Source organism: Staurois parvus, unplaced genomic scaffold, assembly GCF_062004578.1.
Source record: "Staurois parvus isolate SC_StPar_1 unplaced genomic scaffold, SC_StPar_1.0 ptg001051l, whole genome shotgun sequence".
Lineage (NCBI taxonomy): Eukaryota > Metazoa > Chordata > Amphibia > Anura > Ranidae > Staurois > Staurois parvus.
The window spans coordinates 2060877-2087122 of NW_028318847.1; the positions used below are offsets into that span (position 1 = coordinate 2060877).

General features: G+C 42.4%; 1 protein-coding gene across 4 annotated transcripts in view; it reads left to right on the forward strand.

The window, feature by feature from the left end:
• The window catches only part of LOC149440821 (transmembrane protein 272-like), an 88991-nt gene that overhangs the window by 60190 nt on the left and 2555 nt on the right, over window positions 1-26246 (forward strand). For 2 of the 4 annotated variants that reach the window (XM_089658039.1, XM_089658038.1), the window contains 2 exons: window positions 14677-14824; window positions 19327-19398. In XM_089658039.1, coding sequence (XP_089514165.1) covers window positions 14677-14824; window positions 19327-19398 — 220 coding nt within the window. Of the gene's footprint in view, window positions 1-14676; window positions 14825-19326; window positions 19951-20850; window positions 21800-26246 lie in introns of those variants that run through there. The other 2 variants (XM_089658040.1, XR_016307481.1) reach the window with 2 other exon arrangements.

The following is a 26246-nucleotide window of genomic DNA, read 5'->3' on the forward strand; positions in this document are numbered from 1 at the left end:
CTGACTCTTCGAATTTTGCCATCACTGCTATCAAAAACAAACATCGATTTGACCCCACTAACGATTAGAAAATCAAACGAACTTTCTTGAAACGAAAATTCTCGAACGAAAATCTATACGTGTATGGCCAGGCTAAGAGTCCCATACACCAACCAATCTTCGTGTAATCTTAAATCGATATATTAATTCTTGTCAGAACAGCAATATGACTTTCTTCAGCATGAACAAACACCACTGTGCCCTTCACCATATCTCATGGGGATCTACTCACCTTATGTCATGGACCCCACTGCAAAAGGAGGGTCAATTGCGCTTTAATATTAGAGAACCCAATCTTCTTCAGCATTCACCTGGTTATTACTCATCTCCCAGGAACAGATATATTAAAAGGAAGCAAATAAACATCCAATAGTGCAGACCGCTAGTTTATTTCCATAATAAAGCTAAAATTCCACTCGCATGTTACAAAGTTCATAGAGGTATGTCACAGGTTATTAGCATACTCGACTTTCCAAAATGGCATCTAAGCTTTGCCCAGCGTGATGATGTCACTGCCTACCTGATGTGTTGCGCCCCAGTTGGCTTTCTCTCTGTGGTCTCTAATACTAAAGCGCAATTGACCCTCCTTTTGCAGTGGGGTCCATGATATAAGGTGAAGAGGAACCCATAAGGTGTGGTGAAGGGCACAATGGTGTTTGTTCACACTGAAGAAAGTCATATTGCTGTTCTGACATTAATATATCAGTCGAAGATTGGTGTATGTTCTGTTTTTTTTGGGGGGGTTGTTTTTTTATACTTTAAGAACTAACTATATATATATATATATTATGTTTAGGGTTTTTGCACATTTGCAAAAGGATACTGAATACTGGGGGGATCTGTTTATGATAAATGATGATTTAGATTCATTAATTCATTTAGCTGCTTTTCTGATTCAATTTGTCTTAATTTTACCTATGTTTTATTCGTTTTTTTACAGAGTACTTATAGCGCAGGGGATTTTTTGTTGTATCTTTTTACTTATGCCTCCAAAATAGATAAAAGCAAATAGACTACCACATTGTGAAAAGTCCTTTAGTAGTCATAAATATGCATAATGTCCCCATGGTAAATCCATCATTGGTCATCATCCTGCAAAGTACTTGTAGCGCCCTCATACATTAGTGCAGGTTGTTAGGCAAATTTAGTTGGCTCCTCTGGAATCAGTGGAGCAGGGGTTGATTGTTCAGGGCTGCTTATTGTCTCACAGGCTGCTGCTCTGATTGCTTCACCATGTATTCTAGAGGATTCTGGAAGTATAGTGGGTGCAAGAACAGATTGAGCAGCCTGAATATTTATGGGGAGTCTAGCCAATCCCTGGGGAGGTGTGCCCACTAGGTGTCTGTAGAGCCCATAAAAAGGCTGAAGCCTGAGACAGAGGAGAGTGTCAGTCCTGCTGAAAGAGATCCCTGTGCAGGGGCTTTACTCCTGGGGCAGGTTTATTGGAGGTGCTATCTGGAAGACATCAAGGTCCCAGCTGAGAGGCTTATTTTGAAAGCCTAGTCCTGAGTCTGTTTTGGTCTGGAGAAGCTCACTGGAGAGTACCAGGAGGAAGTTGGGAGGACAAGGTGTAAAGGTGTCCTATGGTGGTATGAGTCTTCCTTACTGAAGTGGATGACATTGGAAGGAGGCAATGGGTGATCCTGTGGCTGTGTGAGTAGATGCCCCGGTGCTGGAAGTTAGGGAATGTGTTGAGCTTTTGGTCTTTTAGGAACAGTCCTAGTCACCTGTCAGTATTAGCAATTCTGTGGGACATTTTGAGCAGCAAAACAAGATAGAGAAGGAGTCCTCAAAGTATTCGTTTCACCAGTTTTTTTTCTCTTTTTGGGATATCCCATACTCTCTTTACCCCATCCAAGTTCAATGTTATAACAACTTGCTAAAAAAAAACAAAAAAAAAACAAAAAAACTCTAGACTGTTCCTTTTGAGCCAGTGGAAAAGTGAAGAATATGCTATGTGCCTGGCTGTGTGTGCTCTAACTGGGGAAAATAATTCAGTTCACCAGCGGCTCCTTAGGGGTGCACTACATACTGTAAACCCATCACCAGTCATAATGCCCCAACAATGCCACACTATCACCACTAAATGACAGAATCTGTGGTGCTGCTGTCATGTAAACAACAGTGCCAGGTATCCTAGGTGACCTCATTGACCAAGTATGGTCAACAATGTCTCCCAGGATCTCTCCAGCAGTTTGTTTACATACTGCAACTGGGGATTCTGCGATGGTAGTGCAGTGGTGTAACACAATCGGGTGGTGAATTGTCATAAAACATTGTTGGGCAACGAGTCCTCATGGATCTATATCAGTGGGTGAGACTGACAATGAATTTACATTGGAAGACACTATTTTAAATTTTTTTTTTTTACCTTTACACTAAAGGACTTTTTCTCAGTGTTTATTTACTTTTAAGTCACTGTGGGTCAAGTAAGGGATACTAATAAACCCCTTTACTCATTCCCTTGGAGGAGGCAGATATCTGGGGCCCCCCTTACTATAAATGTGGTTTCTAAATGACTACATGTAGACTTCAGTGGGATACAGCACTAAGTCCAGGATGCACAAAGTTCCCGCTGAGTTTTGCAAACCTGGCCCAAACTGAACTTGCTTCACTCATCCCTACTCATTAATAACCAGTGGGCAGTAATCTATGAAGTGCAAGAATATAAGCATTGGGAAGTATAGTTAAACATAGAAAACCTTTAATTCAATAAAACCCCAGTTTTTATGACTCACTAAAAATTTTACCACAAATAACTGTAAGAAAAATTGGTGGGGGCAATTCAATTGCTAGTGAAGGTATGAGAATGGATGCACAAGATAACACTACAATAGCACATGATTAAAGCAGAATTTTGGGCAGAGCTATTCTGCCATACTTGCTTGCCTTAAATACGTTTCTTCTTCAAAAACAGTTGTCCTCCATGCTGTAGTTATTCTGAAAAAGGGGTCTACCCTCCTTGTTTTCATTTTCTATGATAAGTGGATACTCTGCCACTCTGTTCTGCCCAGCCACCAGTCTTATAACTTCCCATTTGTATTTTTTTTTTCAGCAAGCAGTTTATTTTGTACCTGCTGGGTGCAGCTTTAAAGTTGATCTAAAGTTGAAAAAAAAATGCTGAGAAGTAGTCTTTTGACAGAAGAAACTTGCAAATTATCTTCTGCCAAAAAACAATTCTTGCTTCTAGCAGGTTTTTATTTGCTGTACTTTGGAACATGTGCAGGGCAGTATATACCTCATATCATTCTTATCTTACAGATTCCGTGAATGATGTAACTCCTGTGTGGATGCACAGGAATAACATCTTTAGTCACTGCCTAGTGATAGTGATGCTGTCAGGAATGGACTTGCCAGTAATGGTGGGACTCACCTGCCTTGTGGGCTGCAGTACCAGGGCTGGCCAGCGGGTGCTCTCAGCAATCAGAGACTCAACCCTGCAGTCAGCCAAACACCTGAAGCTGATTACGGAGGTGTATTTAAGGGATGGCCAGACCTGCAGTCTGGGCCTTGGTGTGTGTTTTTCTATGGGCCCCTGTATCTTGTTACCTGCATTCCTGTTCCTGTTCCTGCCTGACTGACTCGTTGCCGACCCTGCCTGATCCTGACCTCTGCTGACTTCTCCTGTTTGATCCCTGGCTTGTGACCCCAACCATTCTCTGCCTGACCCCCTTTACCTACCTGCCCATTAGTTGCTGTACCCGGCTCGTGACCTGACTACTCTCTGCCTGCTCCTCCTGTTCCTACCTGCCCGATTGTTATTGACCCGGCCTGCCTGACTACGCTTGCATTGTATGTATTGTTATCTATGGGTGACTTGGTTTGGTTCGTTTGCACTTTGTTTATGTTTTAGTATTGCACTGCATTTTGTATTGTTAGTATTAATAAATTATATTGTTTATGACATATCTGAAGCCTGCGTTTCCCTGTGTCAGTTCACATACCTCTGGTCATACCCGGAGCCCTGACAGATACATTACATTTATTAAAAATTCTTATAATAAACTTGGTCTCAGATCTCATCCAAAGAGGTTTTTTGTAATAATATTTCCCAAAACCTATTTCAGTACAGTACAGTGGCCCCTCCCACTAGGCAATAGGAAACACCTCTTCCTCCCAAAATCTTTCAAAAGGAGGCTTCTCCCCACATCCCATCAGTTTTTGTGTTTCCTCAGGCCTGGCAGGAAGAGGCCTGGTAGGGGAGCCACGATCTCTTAGGGGCTTTCCTGAGAGACAGTTGTTCCCTGCTCCTCTCTTCTCCCCCCCCCCCCATTTCCACCAAGACTTTGCACGTTATGGATGGGCTCTTCTTCCCCCTTGGGTACTCAGGGAGAGCCATTTTGTCTGCCCCGCTCTTTTTCTTTTTGGGAGGGCACAGCAGGCATGGAAACACTACCACCATCTTTTTGGAGGAACGCTCTTGGCTGCACCAGAAGTGAAGTTTCGAAAGTAGCAGGGCGTCGGGGCAAGCGCGCGGTGTCATTTCAGGCCACTAGGTTCAGGGGGAGGAGTCGGGGTTGGTGCTTTTTTCCACTTCCGATCCAGCACAGCAGCGTTATGAGAGTCCGAAACTGGTGAAATTCACCTACACCTGAAACGTTGCTCCTCAATGAAGAAGGCAGGATAAGCGGCAGTGGGCACAGGCACCAAAAAGGGCCAGGTAAGAGGCGGATTGTTGTTGTTGCCCTCTGTTCTTATGGTGTTCTTGTCTCTTTCTTTGTTCCCCCCCATCCTCGGTGGCTGGGGCCTGTCCAAGCACATAGAATCCTCTGCTTGCTTCCTAGTGCACCATTTGGTGAGCTTTGCAGGATGGCTCTGACTCAGCTTGGGTTGTTATTTTGCTTTCTTTTTTCTATTTGCGCAGGCTAAGAGCTCTGAGACAGTGAAGAGGAAATGCCCCTCATGCAAAAAGAATGTTGGGAGATGCTTGGAAAAAGCCTCTATGCAAAGCATGCATAGCCTCTATGCAAAGGAATCCTCTTCTGTTTGCAGTGACTTAATTGCCTCTGTCAAGAATGAGATCTATGTCACCATTCAATCCTTCCACACCTTGCTTGGTAATTTTCAGGCCTCCACCTCAGAATCCTCGCAAGGTTTAATCTCAGTCCATGTGGTAGAGACACAAGTGGAAAGTCCTTCTACTCAGGAGAGACACTCCCACACTCTTTCCAATGAGGATTCAGAGGAAGAAGGTGAGTCTGCAGAATCTATTCTTTCTAAATATAAATTGTCACTGGAATAGGTGGATGGCCTGTTGAAGGCAATCTACACTACTCTAGGCATAGGAGAGGAGAAAAAAGGAATTGACACTGCATGACCTTATGCATGCAGGCCTAAATGATCCCAAAGGGCAAACATTCCCATTGTAATTTTAGATTCTATCAAAGAGGAATGTCAGGAGCTGGAAAGAAAGCCTTTCCTTTTGAAGATGATCCAACAGCAGTTTGGAATAACATTTTTCTCAGTTCTCAAGGTCTACTGATTTAGCCTTTCAGGACATGGGAATCTTAAAGGATCCTTTGCATAAAAGGTTGGATCTACTGCTTAAAAGATCTTGGCAATCTATTATGGGCAACTTGAAACCAGCCATGGCCACTACATGTGTGGCTAGAAACCTGGAATACTGGGTTAACCAGCTTAAAGCACACATTGTGACAGTTTTACTAAGCAGGAGATATTGGGTTATTTCTCTACCTTACCCTCTGCTGTGGCCTTTATCTGGTGCATCACTTGAATCAATAAGAATGTCAGCCTGGTCAGCAGCCTTGGCCAATTCAGTCAGAAGAACATTGTGGTTAAAGACCTGGCCTGGCGTCGCAGCAGCCAAGAGTAAACTTTGCGGAATTCTTTTTGCTGGAGACCTTCTATTCAGTCCAGATTTGGATTCCATCCTTGATAGAATATCACACAAAAAGAGGCCCTTTCCTTTCAAGAAGAAGATGAAGCAGCCTCCAAAGCATCTTTTTCGAGCTCAGAGCACTCGGGAACAGGACAATAAGTCTCAGGGAAAGAGGAAGAATTGGTCTGTCAGAAACAAAAAGGAAAGAGTGGACTCCTTTTCCATTCTCCTGGGCAAACCAAAAAAACTCTGTGACTCTGTCCTTCCTGCAGGAGGAAGACTTCAGGGGTTCCTTCCACAGTTGTCAAATATAACCTCAAATCAGTTCATTTTGACTATACTCCTCCAAGATACAGGATAGTTTGCAAAATCTGCAAGGTTCTTCACTGGCAGTTCAAAGCCCTACCATTCGGACTGTCTTCTGCTCCTCAGATATTCACAAAGGTGACGGTGGAAGCTCTCACCCCTCTTCATTTTAAGGGGATTGTGGTGATCCCTTATTTGGGTGATCTACTCTTCTTTGAGCCTTCAAACGAGAGGCTGTAGGAAGACTTGATCAAGGCTTGCAACTATCTGGAAGCTTTGGGTTGGATTGTGAATCAGCATACATCAAATTGCAATCCTGCCCAAGAAGTACAGTTTCTGGGCTATCAAATCAATTTGGTAGAACAGTGTATCTTTCTTCCAGAAGAAAAGGACAAGTTACAGAAAGCTGTGGCTATGTTACAGTCCAGTCAGTCTTTAACAATGAGAAACATTATGTTGGCCCTGTGAATCCTGACCTCAACATCGCCAGCCATCCAATGGGCAAGGCTGCATTTCATACCGCTGCTGGAATTTCTCTTGAGGGTGTGGGATCACATATTGAATTCCTGGACTCAGTTGTGAAGATTCACACCAGGGTAAAGAGGTCGCTTTGGCGGTGAAAAAATCAGTCCCTTCTATAAAGATCTTCTGTGGGTGTTCCCAGTCAAAGGAAGAGTGACAACAGATTTCAGTTCATGGGGTTGGGTGGCCCACTTAAGAGGAATGATGGCACAGGGGAGTTGGTTCAAGACAGAAGCTGTGAGATCCTCAAATTGGAGAGAGCTAAGGGTAATTGCCCTGGCACTTTTGCCATTCTCGCAAAATCTCCAGGGACACAATGTTCAGGTCTTAACAGACAATGCCACAGCAGTGGCTTATTTGAACAAGCAAGGGGGTATGAAGAGCAGGTCCTTTCAAGCTCTGGCAATGGACATCCTGGTATGGGCAGAGAGCTGTTTGCTATACTTATCATTAATCCACCTAAAAGGCACTTTGAGCATGGTAGCAGATTTTCTGAACAGACATCTCATTCAGGAAGCAGAGTGATCACTGAACCCAGAATTCTTTTCAATGATCACCAGGAGATGGAGACAACCACAGGTGAAACTTTCCGCATCCAGAGAGAATGCACAATTCTCAATTCCCTCAATTCTTTTCATTGAACATAAACCATGGGTCCCTGAGAACAGATGCTATAGCGCACCCATGGAAATTTCATCTGTGTTATGCCTTCATCCCATTCCAGCTGATTCTATTGGTGTTAAGCAAGATCCAGAGGGAAAAGGTGTCTGTCATACTGTTTACCTCATTTTGGCCCAAGAGGGCATAGTTTTCCAACATTTTGAGTCTTGGGGCCAAACCATTTTGGCACATTCCACTCAGACAGGATTTGCTAACCCAGTAAGTCACCAGTAAGTAGCCAGGTTGACTTTAACCGCTTGGTATCCGAAGAGAAACTTCTGAAGTAAAAAGGGTTTTTGGAACGGCTAGTATCTACATTGCAATCAAGTAGAAAAAAGGTGACTAGAACCATATACGGTTGTGTCCAAAATAATAGCAGTCAGACATCACTAACCTGATCAATCACTGTTTTTGGTAGAAATGATCTTTCTACATGGCAAATAATTTACTAGCAGGTGTAGTAGAGTAATAGAAATCCAACAGACCCAACAGTCATGACATGCATCCTGCTGATTCTGTGTAATTGAATCACTAATTGAAAGGGGCATGTTCAAAATAATAGCAGTGTGGAGTTCTATTAGTGAGGTCATTCATTCTTTTGAAAAACAGGTGGCAATTATTGCCCTTATTTAAGGAAGGAAGTCAGCAAATGTTGTACATGCTGGTTACAGTGTATTTCTCTCTGAAATTCTGAGGAAAATGGGTCGTTCCAGACATTGTTCAGAAGAACAACGTACCTTGATTAAAAAGTTGATTGGAGAGGGGAAAACATATAAAGAAGTGCAGAAAATGATAGGCTGCTCAGCTAAAATGATCACAAATGCTTTAAAATGACAACCAAAACCTGAAAGACATGTAAGAAAGCGAAAAACTACCATTCGAATGGATAGAAGAATAGCCAAAATGGCAAGGACTCAGCCAACGATCAGCTCCAGGAAGATCAAAGAAGGTCTAACGTTACCTGTGAGTACTGTTACAATTACAAGACGCCTATGTGAAGCCACGCTATCTGCAAGAAGCACCCGCAAAGTTCCACTGTTGAAAAAAAGACATGTGCTGAAGAGGTTACAATTTGCCAAAGAGCACATTGACTTGCCTTAAGAGAAATGGCACAACATTTTGTGGACTGATGAAAGTAAGATTGTTCTTTTTGGGTCTAGTGGCCGGAGACAGTTTGTCAGATGACCTCCAAACACTGAATTCAAGCCACAGTACACTGTGAAGACAGTGAAGCATAGTTGCGAAAGCATCATGATATGGGGATGTTTCTCATACTACGGTGTTGGGCCTATTTATCGCATACCAGGGATCATGGATCAGTTTGAATACATCAGAATACTTGAAGAGGTCATGCTGCCTTATGCTGAAGAGGAAATGCCCTTGAACATGCAACATCTTGGTTCCAGACCAACAAGATTGACGTTATGGAGTGGCCAGCGCAATCCCTGGATCTTAATCCAATAGAAAACTTGTGGGGTGAAATCAAAAATGCAGTTTCTGAGGCAATACCAAGAAATAGAGAAGAACTGTGGAATGTAGTCCAATCATCCTGGGCTGGAATACCTGTTCATAGGTGCCAGAAGTTGGTTGACTCCATGCAACACAGATGTACAGCAGTTCTCAGAAACAGTGCTTATACAACTAAATATTAAGTTAATATTATTAGGTTATTCAAAGGAAAGCAAAATCTTCAAACATTTTTCATTTTATGTAGTGAATGTTTGAGTTTGTAATGAAGAATACAAACACTGCTATTTTTTTTGAACAGTCTAATATTCACTTTTCTTCAATTTTTTTAGAGGAACAACACAAATTTGATATATTTTTCTTCATGTTTTGATTTGGAATAGAATGTGTAGTGTTCCCAATGCGTTTGGGTGTATGGAAATAAAAGCTATTAGAAGGATTTTGAGCTTTATTCACTTTTTTCAACACACTGCTGTTATTTTGAACACAACTGTTTGCCAAATCTTGGAAGGTTCCAACTTTGCAGTTTGACAAATCAAGCCCCTGACAGCCTTGCATCAGTATTGGAGTTTTTGCAGGATGGAGCAGATAAGGGGCTTCCAGTCAGTACTCTTAAAGTGCAGGTTGCTGCCTTGGGAGTATTCCTGGAAATATCTACTTCTTCAGAGCCCTTGGTCATAAGATTCTTTAAGGCTCTTACCCGATCAAGACCAGCCCCTAACAAAAGCTCCTATATGGGACCTGTCAGTGGTTCTACAGGTTCTAACATAGGAACCTTTCAAGCCATTGGAGCCAGCTTTGCTAAAATCTCTGGCCTTCAAAACTGTGTTTCTTGTCGAAATTACTTCTACAATTACTTCTGAAATTACCAGTGATCTTCACTCCCTATCTATTAGGAGACCTTTCTTGTCTGTTTTTCCTGACAGAATTATTTTTAGAACAGATCCGAAGTTTTTTTTCCTAAAATGGCCTCAGTTCAAATCTGTTCTCAGATTTTCCAACTTTTGTTCTAATCCTTTGGGAGAAAAGGAAAGACTTTTCACAATTTAGATGTTAGAAGAGTTTTTTGTTGATTTACCTGTAGGTAACAAAGGGCTTGAGACAAATGGTTTTGTCTCCTCCATTGGGGATTCGAGCACATTCCAATAGAGCTCTTGCAGCCACTTGGGCAGAAAAAGCTGATGCCACCCCTGAGAAAATCAGTAGGGTGGCTACATGGTCAATTTTTCTGACTTTTGTGCGGCATTACAGACTGGACCTTCGGCAGAAAGGTCCTGCAAGCTGTTGTCCCTCCCTTGGGTAAGTTTCGTTTATCCACTCAGGTGCTGTCCTGACGTTTTGGGAAAATTCAAGTTAAACTTACCAGTAACTTGTTTTCCTGGAGTCTTTCAAGACAGAAACCACCCTTCCTTATGCTGTGATTTATGATGTATGCTTATGTGTTCCAGCCGGGGCTGGAGGTACTATACTACAACGAACATGGTGTGTTAAGAAGCCTTTTGAAAGCTTTTGGGAGTGTAGCGCTACCCTCGAATGAGCTGCCTGTATGTTCTCCACAGGATTCCCTTGCTTTGCAGCCGGGCACAGTGTATTTCTTGGCTAAATACACTCATGCACACTTCCGCTCGTTGTTTTCAATGACCAGTCTAGGGGATGTTTTGTTTTGGAGTTTTATTGTAGAATTGGAGATAGGGATGGGGAATTGTAGTAGGATACACCAAAATCAGAACTATTCACACTAAGGACATTTAGCTGATCTCTTAGTTGAATACTTATGAAGTCTTGGCTGACAGTAAATAGCAGACTTCCTTGTAACATATAGCAGCAAGTAGTTTTAGGAGTGAGAAAAGTCCCTTTTTGCATTAGTAGTAGTACAGTGCTAAGCTCCTCAGGTATAAGCTAGTTACGACATACTGCAACAGTCCAATGGTAACGTAGCTGAGCAAAGTCCTTTACAGTAGCAACACTTGGAAAAGCTCTTCAGAACACTAGCCAGTGCTTCCTTTTTTCAGACCCACGCTGACTATCAAGCACTAGAGGGGTAGCAAAGCACAGAGTCCCCAAATTCCTCAATGTCAGTATTCACAAGGCCCAAGGACAGAATGGTTGCCTCCTTCCAATCTTCCAAGCAAAACCCTAACGTGATACCAGACCAGAGTTTTGGTGGACAGCTCCCCTCAGTCAGCTCAATGAAGAACCAGGGTCACTCTCTCTAGCTTGACCCACCTGAGGCTGCATGGCAGCAAGTGCCAGGTGAGGCAGCCTGCCTCCAGCCTGCCTGGTGCAATCCACTCCTAGGAAAAACCCTGAACCCATGTGCTCTCAAAATATAAATACCACTCCCAGCATTCAGTGAGGCAACCCTCTCCTGCAATTGGCCTGGGATGTATCCATATTCATGCTGTTCATTTGCCTAGCCCCTACCCATGTTCTGGAAGGCTCTCATAGCTTCCTGAAGGCATGCAGAACTCAGACAAACTCCAACAACACCAGTGCAGCATGAGCAGCATGACCTAACTAAACAATCACAGCCCTCTGTAAAGCAGAATACCACACTGAATTTACCCAGCTATGCTTAACCTAACTATACACATCCTGGCACCAAACTAGGAGGGTGCTACAGGAGAAAAAGGTGTTTCCTATTGCCTAGTGGGAGGAGCTATAATCTTTCAGGTGCTTGCTTGTTTTTATGTAGCCTAATTAGAAATGTGCAATGTAAGAAGTCGTGTAAAGTGCTTTTGGGTGTCAGTTTGAGAGTTTCTTTCACTTGGGGCCACTGACAGCATACAGCATCAGCAGTTCAACTCCATGGGAATGCAGCTGGAACCGGTCTGAAGAGAATGCGCCAAAGAGAAAGAAAGTTCACATGGAGCGAGGGGGAAGGGTCACAAGAAATAATTTCACCCACCTTTTCTTATAGCATGCTATAGGCCCAACAATCTTTAAGACTAGGGGTGTCCCTGGCTTTTTTGGACCCCCCAAAAAACCTTTGCAAAATGACTAACTGTAAGTACACACCTTACTGTGAAGTAATAAAGCAGTATTAAACCCAAAACCAAATATTAATTATATTGCAACTTAGCAATCATTTAATTTGGTGGCTACATCTGTTTTATTTTTTTTGGCTTTTTCCCTTGGTTTTCACCTGGTGATCTGGCAAATAACACACCTCCTGTATTCGTGAGATACCACTCTGGATGAATGAACCAGGACACAGCAGCATTGTCAGTCTGGGAGGGATGGGAGTGTTAAATGCATTAGCAGATTTGAATATAAATAACAAATTGAAGCCAAACTCCAGCTAACACTTTAAAATCTGGAGTAAACATTTTTCTTTCTTTTGGGATAAAGGATAAAAGCTGATCTTTTTAATCACTCCTGACAATGCTCAATTGATGGTCTCATCCATGTAAGCTGATACATTCTGATGGAGAGTTTGAACTTCTGAAAAACAGCAGAGTTCCTGGTTGAATCACCAGATGAAAATAAAAGAAAACCAAAAAAGGAAACTAATACAACCATCACATCTAAGAATTGGTAAGCTTCAAAATAATACAATGGGGCAAAAAAGTATTTAGTCAGCCACCAATTGTGCAAGTTCTCCCACTTAAAAAGATGAGAGAGGCCTGTAATTGGCATCATAGGTAGACCTCAACTATGAGAGACAAAATGAGAAAAAAAATCCAGACAATCACATTGGCTGATTTGGAAAGAATTTATTTGCAAATTATAGTGGAAAATAAGTATTTGGTCACCTACAAACAAGCAAGATTTCTGGCTCTCACAGACCTGTACCTTTTTCTTTAAGAGGCTCCTCTGTCTTGCACTCATTACCTGTATCAATGGCACCTGTTTGAACTTGTTATCAGTATAAAAGACACCTGTCCACAACCTCAAAAAGTCACACTCCAAACTCCACTATGGTGAAGACTAAAGAGCTGTCAAAGGACACCAGAAACAAAATTGTAGATATGCACCAGGCTGGGAAGACTGAATCTGCAATAGGCAAGCAGCTTGGTGTGAACAAATCAACTGTGGGAGCAATAATTAGAAAATGGAAGACATACAAGACCACTGATAATCTCCCTCGATCTGGGGCTCCACGTAAGATCTCACCCCGTGGGGTCAAAATGATCACAAGAACGGTGAGCAAAAATCCCAGGACCACACGGGGGGACCTAGTGAATGACCTGCAGAGAACTGGGACCAACGTAACAAAGGCTACCATCCGTAACACACTACGCCGCCAGGGACTCAGATCCTGCAGTGCAAGACGTGTCCCCCTGCTTACGCCAGTACATGTCCGGGCCCGTCTGAAGTTTGCTAGAGAGCATTTGGATGATCCAGAAGAGGATTGGGAGAATGTCATATGGTCAGATGAAACCAAAATAGAACTGTTTGGTAGAAACACAACTCGTCATGTTTGGAGGAGAGAGAATGCTGAGTTGCATCCAAAGAACACCATACCTACTGTGAAGCATGGGGGTGGCAACATCATGCTTTGGGGCTGTTTCTCCGCAAAGGGACCAGGACGACTGATCCATGTACAGGACAGAATGAATGGGGCCATGTATCGTGAGATTTGGAGTGCAAACCTCCTTCCATCAGCAAGGGCATTGAAGATGAAACGTGGCTGGGTCTTCCAACATGACAATGATCCCAAACATACTGCCCGGGCAACGAAGGAGTGGCTTCGTAAGAAGCATTTCAAGGTCCTGGAGTGGCCTGCCAGTCTCCAGATCTCAACCCCATAGAAAACCTTTGGAGAGAGTTGAACGTCCGTGTTGCCCAGCAACAGCCCCAAAACATCACTGCTCTAGAGGAGGTCTGCATGGAGGAATGGGCCAACATACCAGCAGCAGTGTGTGCCAAACTTGTGAAGACTTACAGGAAACGTTTGACCTCTGTCATTGCCAACAAAGGATATATAACAAAGTATTGAGATTAACTTTTCATATTGACCAAAAACTTATTTTCCACCATAATTTGCAAATAAATTCTTTCCAAATCAGCCAGTGTGATTGTCTGGATTTTTTTTCTCATTTTGTCTCTCATAGTTGAGGTCTACCTATGATGCCAATTACAGGCCTCTCTCATCTTTTTAAGTGTGAGAACTTGCACAATTGGTGGCTGACTAAATACTTTTTTGCCCCACTGTAAATGTTTTCTTTTTGGTTTAATACTGCTTTAATGCATAATATACAACATTGTAACAATGATTTCTTTTATTATATAAAGGTTTGAATGTAATGTTGTGAGGTGACTATCAACATCAGCACTATATCAGTATTATATACTGGTCTGTACGCAGGAAAGATCAGCAAGGCACAACTTGCAATTAAAGAAGTATAGCTAAAGCTATTTTGGCTATATTTCTCCTGTAGGTTACAGGAGTGGAGTTTGTCACTCAGTCAGTCTAGGCTCAGAAAAGGTTCCGACCATATGGTCAGGATCCACCCATATGCTTGGACTGGCACCTGGCTCAGCCTATCAGTGATCCGCCTAGAGCCTGAGCCAGCCGCTCCAGCCTCCTCCACAGCCCAGCGCTCCAATGAGCGCTGGAGGGGCAGAGCGGAGCCGATTACTGACAGTTACAGCTTTCTGTTTAGAGTGGAGGGGGCGAACTAAGGCAATCAGCAGTGTTTGATCATTCAGTTCTCACTGCAGAGTTGGAGGGAGACAGATGCTGCAATGGATCAATGCCGCATCCACCTAGGTGAGTATAAGTGACAAACTCTGGTTAATGCAGTATAGAATGCTTGCTGTGTATTACATTGTCTTTCATGTAGCATAAGCCAGTATAACCATTATTTAATCTATGCCTGTTTAAACTTTTTTTCCAGGAAGTTTTTGGGTTTTTAGTATGTTTGATCAAAAAGATGGAAAGTGTGTTCGAAGCCTTTACTTGTTTGCCTATGGCATTCTGACATTTGAATGGATTATATTATGTGCAGCATGTATCTATCGCTGCTGTTACTCTGACCCCAAAAGGTGAGTAACATATCCATATCTGTAGATCTGTTTATCGTGGAAATACTTTATTTATCTGAGAACCTATAAACTAAACTAAATAACTGAACAGTTCTGAAGATCTTGCACCTTTGTGATGTGTGACAGATGTTAGGCCCCTTTAGAGCAGGGGTCGGCAACCAGTCAATCGCAATCTACCTGTCAATCGCGGGCAGGTGATGGGTAAACCTCGTCCCTGCCTTGCCGACCCCCTGGTCTAAACTGCTCCTCTGCCTCCTGTGAAATTCTGCACCCTCTGCGCATGTGCCGGCTCCCGATCTCACAGAGAAGCAATTGGGGAAATAAGCCTAGCGCTGAGATGGAGCAGAAGAATCATGTGTAAGGGTTTAACTTCATGAATGCAAAACAGAGGTACAGGATTTCATGGGCAAGATTGAGAAATTTGTATTGTGACAGCTGAGTGGAGACACAGACAAATCAGTCATTAACAGCGCCAATCCCCCAGGGATACAGTACATAGGGGGCACAGGATTTCATGGACAGTCTGTATGAGGAGAGCAAGGTATTGTAATAATGATATTGTAGTGCCCATAAAACTGTGTACAAATAAATTAAGCCCGCAGTGTGCCGGCTATATGGGTGCCTATAACGTGAAAAACACTTAGATATAAAAAAAACCCATGAATAGGGAGGCGCTAAAGCAACCGTGCATCAAAATTTAAAATAAAAAAAAAACATCTCTCTACATCTTACGGCAGATGCTAATATCAAATTAAATGTGACATTGCATACTTTCTATGGCATCTAGCCAATAATAATATTCCAACATTCATATAAGTGATAATATGACAACCACAATATATATAGTGACAGTCCCATATAAGTGCATTGCTGTAGATCAAACTGTATCCGCTTTCACCACGTGCAGATGAGACAAGTGAATTTCACACTCACCAGAAGAAGTTGACCCCAATTGTGGTCCAATATCACATTGTTATACTAAATGGAAGATCAGCCCCGGACTCTCTTGGGATATCCGTCCCGGTTATCTGCACGTCCCATGTGTTGCCCCAGTAGAACATTCACAAGATTCCAAATATAGCAGAGGTAAAGGGTTCTTAACATCAGGCTCTCCTTATCACAAAGGAAATGCTCCACACAGCTTAAATAAATCAGATGGATTAAGCATTCTAAGTGTAGTATTTATTGAGGTATTTCATAAAAAATAAATGAATGACTTTATACTCACATGTATAGGTGCCCAAAAGACCAAAATCAGTTTGTATAGCCTGTATAGTCCATAAAAACGGCCAGTGTGCACTCCAAGCCTGGCTTTCGTGGGCCAGATATGATGTCACAGGAACCCGGAAGTGACGGGATCACACTTCTATGTACATTTTGCCTGGCGGCGTCTGCAGGAAGTGACGTACCGCCATTACCGGGCATGTTAAATAGGGGTAAACCTATGCTGATTGGACAGCTCTAGAAGCATGGCAGCAAACCTTATTGGGTGGGTCCCAGTGGTGTATTTTGGTTTTGTGCTGCCCTAGGCAAGACTAAAATCGGGCACCCCCGCATCTAAATTTGTCCCACCCTTTCAAACTCCACCCCTTCCTCTTTAGGCTCCATCTCCTATTAGAGCTCCACCCACTGACGACGATGGGGCGCTATTCCTCCCACTGACACCAATGATGGGGCACGATTCCTCCCACTGACACTAATGATGGAGTACTATTCCTCACACTGACACCAATGATGGGGCACGATTCCTCCCACTGACACCAATGATGGGGCACGATTCCTCCCACTAACACCAATGATGGGGCACGATTTCTCCCACTGACACCAATGATGGGGCACGATTCCTCCCACTGACACCAATGATGGGGCACGGTTCTTCCCACTGACACTATGGTACCCCATCATTTGTGTCAGTGTGTGAGGAATAGTGTCCCATCATTAGTGTCAGTGTGTGAGGAATAGTGCCCCATCATTAGTGTCTGTGTGTGAGGAATAGTGTCCCATCATTAGTGTCAGTGTGAGGAATAGTACTCCATCATTAGTGTCAGTGGGAAGAATCGATCCCCATCATTGGTGTCAGTGGGAGGAATCGATCCCCATCATTGGTGTCAGTGGGAGGAATAGTGCCCCATTATTGGTGTCAGTGGGAAGCATAGTGCCCCATCATTGGTGTCAGTGGGAGGCATAGTGCCCCATCATTGGTGTCAGTGGGAGAAAAAGTGCCCCCTCATTGGTGTCAGTGACACCAATGAGGGGGCACTATTCCTCCCACACTGACACTAATGATGGGGCACTATTACTCCCGCTGACACCAATTATACTTACATCGCTGTGCTGACCCCTGCTCCAGCCCAGGCTCCCTCCTTCAGGCACAGACACTTACCCATCAGCTGTCTTCCTTCTCCAGCTGCTCTCCTCCTCTTCAGCTGCTCCAGCTGCTCCCTCACTCGATCTTCAATCTTGGCGCTGCCGCTCAGCTCCTCCTCTCCAAGCTCCGCCTCCTCGCCTGTGATTGGCCGCCTGTGTGCCTTTTCTGAGCTACAGATCTGGTGGCCAATCACCGGAGAGGAGGCGGAGCATGCAGAGGGAGGGACAGGCTGCCATAGGCTGCCCAGTGATCCCAAGGGTGTGGCCAGATTCGAGGGACGGCTTGTCATCCCACCCACATTGAGATCAAGATCCAGGAAGATGAAGACACCGGACGGACAACCTCTGCACCCCTCCTCCAGCAGTGCCTTGTGGACCGGATCGACGTGGGACACAGAGTCGCGGACACAGGTAAGACATAGCAGCCCCTGTCCCTTAACCATGGAAGTGTCCCTTCCGTGGGATGGGGGGTGGCGCTTCCGCTGTGCCGCCCCCCTGAAAAGTGCCACCCTAGGCAAATGCCTTGTTTGCCTTGCGGCAAATATGCCGCTGACGGGTCCCCAAACATGGCTGACATATCTATATTGCTAATCAAATACATATATCAGGCTGTACATACTGTTGCCGTGTTCACAACAATCCCCCACCTTTTTAACATACTGTGGATATAAATGTCATAATTAAACAAAACCAAAAAACTTATACATACATAAATTACATAAAAACAGATGAAATACAAAAATTAAATAAAATACAAAAGTACAAAGCCCACAGTCAGGACTATGCCTGGAGAATGTAAGATGTTAAGAACCTCCAATGGAACAAAAAAGCACTCAAATGGACATATTAATATAAAAATATTAAAAAATATAAAAATAAATGTAAATGATTTATTTAAAGGGAGTTGAGGACTTAAATAATACATAATTAACAAAAAAATGAGTCTATGACTGTAATGCTATGAGATTACTATAAAATATTTAAAATATGTATATATAACTCTGACTAAATAAGGGTTATAATACATAAGAATAATGAATATTAAAGAATATGTATTTAGTAATAAGCCCTATTAGGGTTTCATGCATGTATAGGCAAATATGTACAAAAGACACTCATATAAAACAGATTATTGTATGGGCATAAACAAATGGTATTAAAAGGGTATACTAAAATTAAATGTGTAGCTTTCCTAGGCTCTACACTCAGATGCATGCTGCATATTTTTCACCATATCAAGAAATGGAGGCTGTAAATAGATCTAATAATAGGGACTATCTCAAGGGAGGGATGCTATGCCCTTATTATAAATAAAATACCTGGTTTTCTTTTTGGTAGGAACCTGTCTCACGAAGATAATGAATTATGACCTAAGTATGTCCATATAAGTTGATCATAGCCCACATAGGGGAATTGTGACTGACTGAGGTGAGGTTTTGCCAGGAGCTCTCCTGCTCCTTCCCAGTATAGGAGGAATAACCCTAATAATCAGTAAGGAAACAGTTGAGATTTATATCTCGATTTAATCCTTTTGGATCCAATGTTTGCAATCTATGGATCCACTGGGTTTCCATCTGTGAGACTTTTATGGTTATATCCGTGCCCCTCTAATGTTTGGAAACTTTATCTATTCCCAAAAACTGTAAAAGCCTTGAGTTCTTGTTATATTTCAATCGGAAATGATTAGACACGCTATGTTGTCTGTAACCATTCTTGATATTTGTAACATGTTCTCCTATACGGGTAGATAATTTCCTAGTAGTTCTACCGACGTATTGCAAATTACATGGGCATGTAAGTAAGTAGGTGACGCATCTTGAATTGCACTTGATGAGCTTTTTGATGGCAAACATTTCGCCTGTCATTTGCAATATGAAACCGCCAATCTTTTTGCTTTTATATTTAATAGTCCTTCATGCTTTGGATCTCTCGCATTTATAGGAACCTGTGGCATCCAGGAACTTGGGAGGCCTCCTAGGGGGTCCTACCATGTTCTTGGAGATAATGTGCCTCAAACCCAAAGCCTTTTTGTAGATAAATGTAGACTTTTGAGGTAGAATTTGTCTCAAAGTTTGATCCCTCAATAAAATGGGCCAGTTTCTACCAATACTTTTTTCTAATTCTTTATATTGTAGATTAAAGCCAGTGATAAAAGCCAAATCTGCTCCACAGCGTCATAGCCTGGGTCCGAACCTGGGCCTTCTGCGGTAAGTGGCAATGTTTCTTCTGGCTGAGCCACCTGGAATGCTGGACAGCAACCTTGACAATTATTTGGATGATCCTACCTTGACCTTGCTTATCATGAACCTTGAACCCCTTGCTCCTCCCATGAACTTCCTGATATAAGCCATGTCTCTGCACTTCCTGTTTGCTAGATTATTGTGCTCTCCAGCCAGTATCGTGCTCCTTGTCTTCTCTGTTATTATCCATATTTGATACCACTCGTTATTGACCCTTGGCTCGTCCTCGACTACGCTTCTGCCTGATCCCAACCTGCGACTGCTCATTACCAACCTTGGCTTGTTTACTGACTACGCTTCCGTTTGATCCTAACCTGCTTATACGCTACTGGACCTCCGCTTGCTCACCTCCTGGTGGGTTTATCCTGAGGACTGCGACCTTTTGCTAACATGCAGCAAAATCCATCTCCACCATCAGGAGCTCTGGTGAACACCGGTTGGTACTTAGACTCCACACCTCGGGTTATCCCACTCCTCCGCCATGGTGAGCTGCCTGTGTATCTATCCTGCTGGTTTCAGGTGAGCCTTTACTGCTATAGCATCTGGTCTTCGAGCCTGACCTCTGATCGTGACACAGAGATTTTCTTGGGCTTGGGTACCAGTAGAGCGTCCCTATTCATATTCCTTACTTGGTCTCTTGTTTTTTCAAGCTCTGCTTTTTTATAACCTTTCTCCAGAAATCTTTCTATTAATTTCTCTGATTGCTCTTCAAAATCTTCCCTCCTACCACAGTTTCTCCTTATCCTCATAAATTGACCTTTGGGGATTGCTTTCAACCATTTTGGATGATGAGAGCTTCTTTTAGAAATGTACCCATTTCTGTCAGTTGCTTTAAAGTATGTTCTGGTATCTAAACTTTTTCCGTTTTTGAAATTTTCCAAAACTAGGAATTGGGTAGACTTCATTTGAATGTTGCTTGTAAATATAATACCACATGTATTGTTATTCATAGAACATAGAAAGCTCTCCAGTTCCTGTAGTCCCCCCTCCCAGATGATAAAGATATCATCGATTTACCTCTTGTACATTTTTAGTTGGGGTAATTCTCTATGGAAAATGTCCTCTTCCTCCAATTTATTGCGGAAGATGTTGGTGACACTCGGGGCATACCTAGCTCCCATAGCTACTCCCTTAATTTGGTTAAATAATTCTCCATTATACCAGAAGTAGTTGTTGGCCATAGCCATCTCCAACACCTCTAGTATAAATTCTTTCTGGGGGACTGATAAATTGGAATATTTATGGAATGCCCATTTGGTGGCATTGAGGGCATCCAATTGTTTTATGTTTGTGTACAGGGATTCTACATCCACTGTGATCAACAGGGTTTGATCTGTTGTATTGATGCCTATTTAACAGGGTGAAAGATTTTGTTCCCTGAAACACTATTTTCTAACTTCCCATTTTCTGGTGGAATAGGAAATCTGCAGATAATGTTTGAGGAAGATACTGCTTTGTCCAGACTGACTACATAGGAAGAAGATCGTGATTAATTACAGCTAATAGAGGCCATCGTTGGGACCTGGTATAAAGTTTGTGGGATAATCCTGATGATTGATGACCCACTGGATTATTCTCTTAGAAGGCTTTTTATCACATATTTAGTGTAAGGGTATTTACTTTAGCCACATAGAAGTGTCCACGAAGTGTTCACAGAAAAGTGTTTATACAGGAATGTACACAGAGTGCCTCACTATTTCACGTGTTTTCACGTTTTTTGTGTTTGCACAAATTTTCACATATGTATATATGATTTTATCACTGATATATTGAAAATAATACACTATCTAGTTTTATTTTCATTTTTTTGGAGGTACACAGTGATTATGGATCAGATTTTGGGACTATTATATTGAAGAATATATTTGGATAAATTCACTGACACTAAAGAGGGTTTATGATTTATACCCTTTTTTTAATTAACTTTATTAATTTAACCTTCAGCTTATTAGTAGGGTCTCCTTTTAGTTTTTTTTATACGTACGTGCTGGTGTCCTGTAGTAGCCTTTGCATCTCTTTCTCATACTGATCCTAAGGTAAAATTACTACACAGCCCCCTTTATCTGCAGGTCTAATGACTATGTCTTTGTTCTTTTCTAATGATTTGAGTGCCTCCCATATGTTCCTAGAGTAGATTTTGGCTCTGTTATATGTAATATTGGAAATATCTTCCTAGACCATATTTTTAAAAACCTCTATATATTGATATGTAGAAGTTTTAGGATTTAATGTGGATTTATTTCTAAGGCTCATGTGTGTGTACTTATCACTGGTATTCTGTTCTCCCTTATGAGGGTTTTCTAGAAATAATTGTTTAACATTGAGCTTTCTGGCAAACTTTTCAACATCAATAAATGCCTCAAATTTGTCAAGGTGTTTAGTTGGAGCAAACTTTAATCCTTCATTTATTAAAGCCAATTCTTAGTGAGTGAACTTAATGTTGGTGAGATTAAAATTACCTGATTCTAGATGTTTCTGTTCCTTTTTCTTTCTCTCCCCTCTACATACCCTCCGACTTTTTCGCCTGGGGTTTGTTGGACGTATATTCAGGGTGGGGATAATAGTTGGACTGGGGCTGATGATGGTAGCCCCCCTTTGGGTGGTAGTACCCCCTGTTTCTACCTCCTCTACCCTAAACAGCCTGAAGGGTTGGGGGCCCCTAGATTGAGGGTAAGAAACAATATAATCCTCCGGGGATGAGTCCATCAACAGCTCAAACCTGTTGTAAGTGGGAATATCAAATGTAGGTGTGGGGGGTTCTAGGTGTTCGCCCCCCTTGGTTGGAACTAATTATTCCTTTTGGAGGGTCCTGTCTGTTTTCTTGCAGTTTCATATTATGCGTGGGAGTGCCCTTGGCTATGTTTCTCTGCATGGGTTTTTGTGAATCTTCCTTAGAGTCCGCTGGTGGCAAGGGCCCAAACTCCTGCCAATTGTATATTTTATTCTCTTTGTAGTCTTTGATTTCTCTTCGGTACTTCTTTATCTTTTTCTTTTTAGCCTCAAGGTCCTGGTTTTTTTTTTGTTTTTGTTTACAAACTCTTTTTATTAGAAAAATGAAAAAACATATCAATTGACAAAGTATATAACCATATACAAGTGTACAAAATTCACCAATAGTTGTAAAATACATAACAACAAGAAAAGAGGAGATCAAAACTTCAAAAGAAAAACAAAGAAGCACAGAAAAAAAAACAAGACCTACCAACATCAGCATGGCCAGCAAGCATATACATATATAGCACATACAAATAATCAATCTAAGAGGATATGTCAGTGCTGTTTCCAGACATCCCATTTAAGATCAAAAAGATGCATCCTGTCAAGAAGGGTAGTATGTATATGTTCCATAAGCATTACTATATCAATTCTCTTCATGGCCGAGGCCAAGGGGACCACAGGGGATTTCCAGTGCAATGCTATAGCCCACAAAGTAGACACAAAAATAATATGGATCAATCTCAATAAACTCCTGGTAACCCCCAGGATAGACGAACCAAGTAAACACATCCGCAGTGACAGATCAACAGGAGATCCTACCAATGCCAATGCAACCCCAGAAATCTTCCTCCATGGCTGGGAGAGACAAGGGCAATCCCAAAACATGTGTATGAGAGTACCAGTAAGGCCGCAACCCCTGAAACAAAGGGGCGAGGCCCCTGGGAATAAAACATGCAACCTCGATGGAGTGTAATACCAATGGGTAAGAACCTTAAGGGCCGTCTCAAGGACTGATAGGGATCTAGAACCTCCTACAAATGTTAGCCATCATTGCATCCCAATCCTCAGCTGAAAAAGTGGCATTACAGTCAATTTCCCATTTGATTCTATATTGAGGAGGTGAAGAATAACATGCAGCAAGTGAGAGGCGATACAAATCTGAGATAAGGCCTCTTCCCTGGGAGAGTCACGGTAGATACGCTCAAAAAAGGTAAGTGGGGAGGAAGGCACCAGGCTAAAATACGTGAGGAAGAAATTATGTATTTGCACATAGCAGTAATGTTCACAGAGTGCGATATCAAAAAGGGTCCGCAGTTGATAAATCTACCCCCCTCTGAAAGTCCACTAGTCAAATAACGGCCCGATCATACCACCAATGAAAAGTGAGCGGACAGGAAAAAGCTGCATCAAAATTTGGATCCCCAATAAAGGAGGATCCAGGTGGGACCGGGGAGGCAAGACCCAATTTGGACTTATACCGGGACCACAAAGTCAGTGCCTGAAAAACCAAGGAGTTATAGGAGGACAGCGAACGTGGACAAATGGCCGACCATAACAAACCCGGTAGATAAAATGGACGTATCGACATAGATTCGAACTGAACCCATGGGACCCCCGAATTAACAGTTGACCATTGAGCAATTCAAGAAAAATCAGCCGATAAAAAAGTCAAAAGTTAGGGAGAAGATTTATATGAATGTTGGATGATTATTATTGGCTATATGCCATAGAAAGTATGCAATGTCACATTTGAGAGATGTTTTAATTTTTATTTACAATGTTGATGCACGGTTGCTTTAGCGCCTCCCTATTCACAGGTTTTTTTTTTTGTATGAGGAGAGCAGTTCCGAATGGCCACACACAGATTAAATGCCACAGCTGCCGGAGAGGGAACAATCTGGTAGCTTACAATGAACCCCTAAATTGACAGGCATCTTTGCCATGTAACCAAGCACCCACTGATTAATGTACAGGGAGAGAAAAGATGGTGGGGGTCAGTAGTTGGGGGCTGGGGGTCTGTCCCTGGGGGGGCTGGGTCAGTAGTTTGGGGGAGTATGGGTCTCTCAGTGGGGGGTGGGGTCAGTAGTTTGGGTGTGGGGGTCTCCCAGTGGGGGTGGAGGTCAGTAGTTTGGAGGGCTATGAGTCTCTCAGTGGGGTGTAGGGATCAGTAGTTTGGGGAGTAGAGGTCTCTTAGTGGGGATCAGTATTTGGGAATGGGGGGTGTCAGACTGGGTGGAGTGGGACTGTGCCAGTGCAGATCAGCACATCAGAAGAGTAGTAGTGTATCACATGTAGTCAACATTTCTGCTCTGCTCTGACCCCCTGTACACATTCAGTATCACTGCCCTACTGTCCCCATCCTCTATCTTTCTGACACCATGCACTGCCCTAAAGATGCCAATCACTGTCCTACTGACACCATGCACTACTCTAAAGATACCATACACTGTCCTACTGACACCATGCACTGCTCTAAAGACACTGTCCACTCCCCTACTGACACCATGCACTGCCCTACTAACACCGTCCACTGCCCTAAAGACACCCACCCTTTTCCTACTGACACCATGCACTGCCCTAAAGATACTATACACAGTCCTATTGACATCATGCACTGCTCTAAAGACACCGTCCACTCCCCTACTGACACCGTTCATTGCCCTAAAGACACCCTCCACTGCCCTACTGACACCAAACATGCCCTACTGACAACATCCTCTGCCCTACTGCCACAGTTCACTGTCCTACTGACACCATGCACTACCCTTTTGATACTATCCACTGCTCTACTGACACCATGCACTGTCCTATTGACACCGTCCACTGCCCTACCGACACCATGCACTGCCTTACTGGCACCATCCACTGCTCTACTGACCGACACTGTCCACTGCTCTACTAACACTGTCCTTTGTCCTGCAAACTGCTGACTCCTGTACTCTGCCCTACATATTACTGACCACTGTACACTGCAATACATCCTACTGACTTCTTTCACTGAAGCTAAATTTTAAGGTAGGCTAAGTTTATATTTTTTATAGTGACATCTGTTTTATTATATTTTTCTACGTTTCCTTCATGCTGTCCTTGCTTTTTATGGAGGCCTTGCAAGTTACTTTCTTTATGAGTTGTTCACACTGATTGCATTAAACCACGGCGGTTCTGTTTGTGGGCAGCTGTCGGTTCCAGCTGCAATGAGCCAGCAGTAAAGGGCTGTGTGATGAACATTAAATCGTATCAAACAATTCCCTTTTTTCAAATCAATAGATCCAAACAGGAATCTACCCTCTTTCAATAAATCTACTATATATGTGACAACAAAATATTCCCCATATACTTTCTACAAAATCATAAATCCAGTGTCTCTGTGATTTAAATCCAATAATATAAAGTCCAGTGTCTCAATAACGAAAAAATATATAAAATTAAAAATAAAAATAAAAATAAAATAAAAAGAAATGAAAAAATGTCTATTTCTTGCAGTGTTGATTGTTGTGAAGAACCTCAAAGAAAAAGAAACTCACAATAGTGCATTACCATAATACCACAAAAAAAAAAAAAATATATATATATAATAAAATTTATGAATATATATATATATATATATAAGACACATGCACACACAAATGTGTATCAAACAATTGTGCAACCTTTAAGTGAAAAATTATATATTTAACACTTGTGAGAACCTTCCAAAAGAGAAAGGTAATAAAACACTTGTGCTCATAAATAATGAAATCATGAAGTGATCTACTAAGTGAGATTCCTCCCCACACGTGACACTTCTAGTGAGTAAGGCCAATATACCCTTACCACCAGTAGATGAAACTCACGCCTTTTGTATATATATATAACTGGAAATCCTCCAAAGAAGCTTTATCCTCCTCTCCTCCTTCGCTTCCTGTTAGGATGATCTTGCCATGCCTTCCACATCCATAGGTTTATAAAATATAACGTACCTCCATGTATGTTTCAAGTTTTAATGAATCCACTTGTATAAGGAGTTGAAAACATAGGCATATAAATAGTATAATCAATTTTGGACAAGCCCCACTAAGTGGGGATTACCAGGCAGTTCCCACAGTTCCCATGCAGTC